We start from the raw sequence: 6,000 nt of genomic DNA, 5'->3' as shown, positions 1-6,000 counted from the left end.
GTCAAGACAGCCAGCCTGAAGATAAGACTTCCATACTGGTGGTTCTATAAGGAATTTTCTCCTAAGTCTGCCTCAACTAAGAGTGTGTGTTTGCAGAGAGATCCTTCTTGGCTGTGCTTAAATGTCTGGGATTTTTTCCACTTCCCTGATGTTTTTCTACTATTTGGAAGATATGTGGGTAATCTCCTTAGCTCTGGGTGCTCATGGACAGGGGAAATGTATAACATGTTGGCATTTAAAAAGAACGAGTTGGAGGATTCTACAGTTAATGGTCATCAAGCAAAATAAATCAATAAGCTAAGAGTAGGGAGAGAGGTTCTTCCTCTCCCCCAAATGAGCAGCCCTTTCCTCAAGTGTTAATTTCTAGCTAAGTCCTTGTATACCATGTCTGTGGAGATTCTCAGCCATCCAGGTCATGGTTGTCCCAAAAATGCTTTTTTCAAAAGGCAACTGGACTTTATTTTTCCTTGAAGATGTTTTGCTTCTCATCCAAGAAGCTTCTTCAGTTCAGCTTCTTCTTGGATGAGAAGTGAAACATCTTCAAGGAAAAACAAAGCCCAGTTGCCTTTTGAAAAAGCACCTTTGGGACTTGTGCACCACAGTTGTATCAAGTGTAACCAAAGTAACAAGGTTGCATCATTTATTATGACAAAGGTTGAAACCTCTGACCATGTGGCTGAATCTTATTGCCCATTAGCCTCTGCTACCACGGCCAATCATAGAGGTCTAAAAAGGGCAGGGAGTTGAACTACATCCTCCAGTCAGCATGGACAATAGTGAGGCATCTGGGAGTTGTAGTTCAGCAACACTAGGGGATCCAGAAGTGTATATTCTGAATTTTAAGTGTACAAAGATGGTTTGTGTGTGCCTGAAAAAAATGTGTAAATATAAGCAAATTATATCTCATGGATTCATGTTCTCACATCATCAGAACTTCTGAAGTTTACTGGCAAACCCAGTTTACTTTATGTCCAGACTGAAATGCTTCCCCTATGTCTATAAACATGTATTGTGAAATACATTAAGTGTATCTACAATCTCAGCATACCTATGACTTGAGAGATCCCATCCTTTCATTTCAGTTGCCCTTACTAATCCCTACCAGTCTCACCTAAACTGGGTTTTCTTGGCTCACTTGTTCAACTCGTTTATTCACTCATACTGTACTCCACTTTCCTCCTGAAATATCCCACCTGGTTCTGAGCCAGGATGCAAGTAATCTTGCATTACAGGAATGCTGACCTGGTATAAGAATGGATACTTTGTGGGCCTCTAGATGTTGCTGAATTAGAACATTCAACATTATGCTCTTGTCACCTTACCAGTTAAGATTGCTAGGTTGCAGTTTAGCAACATCTGGAGGGCCAAAGATTGCCCATCCCCATTGGGCTGGCTATATCATGAGGCCATTTTGTTCCTCTTAATTTGCACTGCATTATTCACAAAATATTAACTAATCCCACATTTGGTAGATTAATAACCTAGCTGCAAGAGAATGAACCAGATGCATCCCCTTCTTCAGGTTGACTTTCTGGATTTTTGCTCCATCCGTAGATTTCAGCACCTCCTGGTCTATGATCCAAACCAGAAGGATTCCTATATATAAAGATGCAAACCTCCTCAACACAGCCATTGCTTCAAGGATCAGCAAGAAAGAAATCAAAAACTAGCTGGCCTCAATGAGGCTAAGGGCTGAGGCTTCCTTTGAGGACAGAGCTGCTTGTTAAGAACTTCTACCCCAGCTGAATCTGGATTAAAAAAAAGGCTCCCATGCACATGGCAGGTGAGTGGGGAGAAGCTGCCCTCAAGAGATTTTGTGGGGGGTGGGACAGCAGGTCCTTAAGGTCTCACATAATGGTGCATCGGTTCCTCCGCAGGGCCCCCTGGAAGCGGATGGCAGTGTGAACGTGCTTACATCGTGCGCAGCCCACACTCTTCAGAAGTTCACTGAAGAGCAAGAGGATATGCCAGTTGTATTTGGCTGAGCACTCAATGTAACCACACTTCCATGTCTTCTTCACCAGGTTGGAGACATTCCAGCGGGGGATGACCCGGCCTTTCTGGAGGTCCCGCTTGTTTCCAACAATGATGATGGGAGTATCTGAGGTTCCAATGACTCTGGCAACAAAGAAAGGAGAAAGTCTTGTGAAGACTCTGAAAACCCAAGCCCAGGTGGTAGAATAAGGGGAACAATAGGAGGGCTAGGTATCCTTTTTTTAAAAAAATCCCATTTATATCCCGTCCTTCTCCAAAGACTCAGGGCGGCTTACAATCTAAGCACAATCAATGTGCTTAGCAATAGCTTTTGGCCACAAAGTGTGGGAATTATGAAAACTGTAATCCCAACCAATTCCTTCCTGAATCTCTGAAAGACCCAGCTGCAAAACATCACCACCCAACCACCCAACCTTTGTTTTCATGACATTGGCCAAGGTTATTTTTTCCTCAACTACTTTATCCATGAAAGTCAATAACTGGGAATGTGCTGGGAAAAGTAAGATGAAGTCTCTTTTGAGATTATCATTGCAGGGAGGAAACCCTAAAGGATGGCCATCCCTGGAACTATAGGTTACGTGGGCTGAATGACATGTGGTTCAGTCAGTCATATACCTCGGGCACAGGAAAATAGCTGCAGTTGGGGAGGGTAGAAAGTATTGACTCGACCCAATTTACATTCCCATCAAATAGGTCTTGTTATAAGTAAGGCAAGGGCTCTGCTATTGGAAAAAAGTTAATAAGAGAATAATAACAATAACAGAGTTGAAAGGGACCTTGGAGGTCTTCTAGTCCAACCCCTTGCTCAGGCAGGAAACCCTATACCATTTCAGAAAAATGGTTGTCCGATCTCTTCTTAAAAATGTCCAGTGCTGGACCATTCAAACTACTGGGGGCAAGTTGTTGCACTGATTAATTGTTCTAACAGTCAGAAAATTATCCTTAGTTTTAGGTTGCTTCTCTGCTTGATTAGTTTCCATCCATTGCTTCTTGTCCTGCCTTCAGGTGCTTTGGAGAATATGTTGACCTCTGTCTTCTTTGTGGCAGCCCCTTAGATATTGGAAAACTGCTATCATGTCAGCCCTAGTCCTTCTTATTAAACTAGACAAACCCAATTCCTGCAACAGTTCTTTATATGTTTTAGCCTCCAGTCCCCTAATCATCTTTATTGCTCTTCATTGCATGCTTTCTAGAGTCTCAACATCTTGTTTACATCGTGGTGACCAAAACTGGATGCAGAATTCCAGGTGTGATTTTACCAAGGCATTGTAAAGTGGTATTAACACTTCACGTGATCTTGATTCTACCCCTCTGTTAATGCAGCCTAGCACTGTGTTGGCTTTTTTGGCAGCTGAAGCACACTGCTTGACTCATATTTAAGTGATTGTCCAGTAGGACTCCATGATCCCTCTCACAGTTACTACTATTGAGCCAAGTACTACCCTATACTATACCTGTACATTTGGTTTTTCTTTCCTAAATATAGAAACATACTTTTTTAACCATTGAATTTCATTTTGTTAGATAGGGCCCAATATTCAAGTTCTACAATCCTTTTCCCTCCCCTTGCCCAACCAACAACCAAAGCTGAACCTAAAGAGCTCTTTGAAAGCAGTGGAGAACCATTGACAGCAGCTGGAGGGATTTCAGTGACTTTTTAAAGAGCCCTTGCGTCATACTCCACTTGCTTTCCTTCAATTTGTTAAATGAGGATTCCTGATTTTTGCAGGATGCATATCCTAATCCTGTTAACTACCAACCCTGAAGTTACTCCAAGCAGAAAGAGGTTGACCAGGACTGCACATTCTCTATCTGGGGATTTGTGCTGCTTTCTAAAATTCTTGACATTAGCATCTGGGTACCTTCCCTTTTCTGATCTCAAGTCCAGGGTGGGATGAAGCAAAGGCATATTTTTACCTTGTTTCTAGGATCTGCTGCCTAATAGTTTTGACATACTCAAAGCTGTCAAAACAACAGATGTCATAGACCAAGATGTAGGCATGAACACTCCGGAGGCCTCGGCAGCACACGTCCGCCCACTCCTGCAACACAGACACAGAGAGGGACAGATCAGGGAACACACAGCACACAGCTCCACAATGGTACCACCCAGCCCACCCACATACCCACAGCTTGCATCAAGGGGTGGGGAAAGTTTGCTCCCGTTGAGTATCCAAATGCTCTGATCAATTCTTAACTAGCAAGAAATACTGGGGGCGGGACAGTGAGAAAGAATCAGAAAAGGAAGACCTCCAAGTTCAATTCAAAAATGGAACTAAATTTAAATAGAAAGAAGACCAAACTACCGTAGTCACAAAAAATAGAGCAACTAGCCTTAGAACTGTCAATGGTGATACTGAAGTGATAGGTAGTGTCTGATTTTTAGAACTGACAGTCAAGAATAAAGGAGTCAATAATCCAGAAATATATCACTGACTAGCACTTGGTAGGATACTTGTGAAGGGCATGGAAAAAGATATTCAGATGCTGGGATGTCTGTATCACTACAAAGATCGGAATTATCTCAGCAATGGTCTTTCTGGTGACACTTCATAAAAGCAAAAAATGAACTTTGAAGTTCATTTTTGGACAGAAAGAGTTTTCATGTATTTTGAAATTCGATAGAATGTTGAAGGTGATTAAGAATACCAGTCACGAAAAACAAAAACAAAAATGTATTGTAGAACAAATCAGTTCAAAGTTCTAACTTGAGGCAAAATGACCAAGTTTAAATTATCATGAATGAAGGCAAATATATGTGTCCCAGGATAATGTTGCAAGATCCAATCTGGGTCAGTCACCAGGACCAGGGGTTTTAGTTCTCCGAGCTTTTGGACTTGTGCTGGAGCCCTTCCTTAGGGAACTTCTCTTTAGCAGAGCTTTAAATTATCATATTTTGGGCACATCATATGAAGTCATATCAGTATAGAGAAGTTCATAATGCTGGGAAAAGTAGAAACAAAGGACAACCAGCAGCAATGTGGCTGGATTTAATCACAGTAGTGAAGGGTGCACCATTGGAAGAACTGAAAGGCCATGTTGGGAACAGATCTTCTTGGAGAGATCTGTCAACCTATAGCTTGAATAGCCAAATAAAAATCCAGGATTATTTTCATGTCTGAAAAGCTTACTGTTTATTGATTACATGGCCTGGAAAAGGCGAGGTAAAACTAACTCTAAAATCCCAAAGCATCAGACCATAGCATATAACAATGACTTTCCCAGCCAAACCCCCCAAGATGTCCACATAGCTCATGTAAACAAGTTCTCTTTGTTATGGGACCCGTCTGCTATCTTCTTCTCACCTGCTAGAATGTCCTTGAAAGGTTTCCATACTACCCACGCTCAGCAAGCTTCCGTAGAATTGGAGAGGTTTCATTTCTCTAACCATTCAAAAGCAACACCTCCCCCAATCCCTTACTCTAATGGCAAGATGAAAACAGAGAGGCATGTAGCTGCTAAATTTTTACACTTGACGCTACCTATGTGACGACTAAGAATCAAAACTGACCTGATGGCAGATAATCAATCACTTAACAGTACAACTGGCATTGCCTACAAAGATACAATGTCTTCTCTCAAAAATGCTCTGTCCCAGATAATAAAAACAACAGTACAATGGAGATCTCAGTATTAAGTTTAAGACTATAACTAATACTTTGATATTAATTGTAGTATTTCTTTTTAATGCTATACTTAACTTTGGATGAAAAGTCAAGTAATCTTATGTTTGTAATACTGACATCCTGAATTACAATTATTACTGATAGTATTTTTACTCTTCTCTTTTTATTTTCACTACTTTAAGCTTTCTAAATAATGGAATGTTCATAATTTTAATCATAGTACATAAATAGTACTGCATTGAAATCTGCATTGGAATGATACAATGTATCAAGATTTATTACATTACAATAAAAAACAAAAAACAAAAAGAAGGTCATAGAATATAGGACTGACATTGACATTATATTTTTATCACACCTTAGCAAATGTCAGTATATT

General features: G+C 40.7%; 1 protein-coding gene across 1 annotated transcript in view; it reads right to left on the bottom strand.

The window, feature by feature from the left end:
- Positions 1 to 1,847: 1,847 nt before the first annotated feature.
- Positions 1,848 to 6,000, bottom strand: part of RASL10B (RAS like family 10 member B) — a gene marked incomplete at its 3' end in the record, with an annotated part of 46,366 nt that continues 42,213 nt past the window's right edge. The window contains exons 3-4 of the mRNA XM_081314289.1: positions 3,913 to 4,037; positions 1,848 to 2,118 (exon numbers count right to left, since the gene is read on the bottom strand). Coding sequence (XP_081170415.1) covers positions 1,848 to 2,118; positions 3,913 to 4,037 — 396 coding nt within the window. The remainder of the gene's footprint in view (positions 2,119 to 3,912; positions 4,038 to 6,000) is intronic.

This window comes from Vipera berus (genome assembly GCF_964194415.1).
Source record: "Vipera berus genome assembly, chromosome: 1".
NCBI lineage: Eukaryota > Metazoa > Chordata > Lepidosauria > Squamata > Viperidae > Vipera > Vipera berus.
The sequence above is the reverse complement of the archived record's forward strand: the minus strand, read 5'-3'. Positions and strand labels throughout refer to the sequence as shown.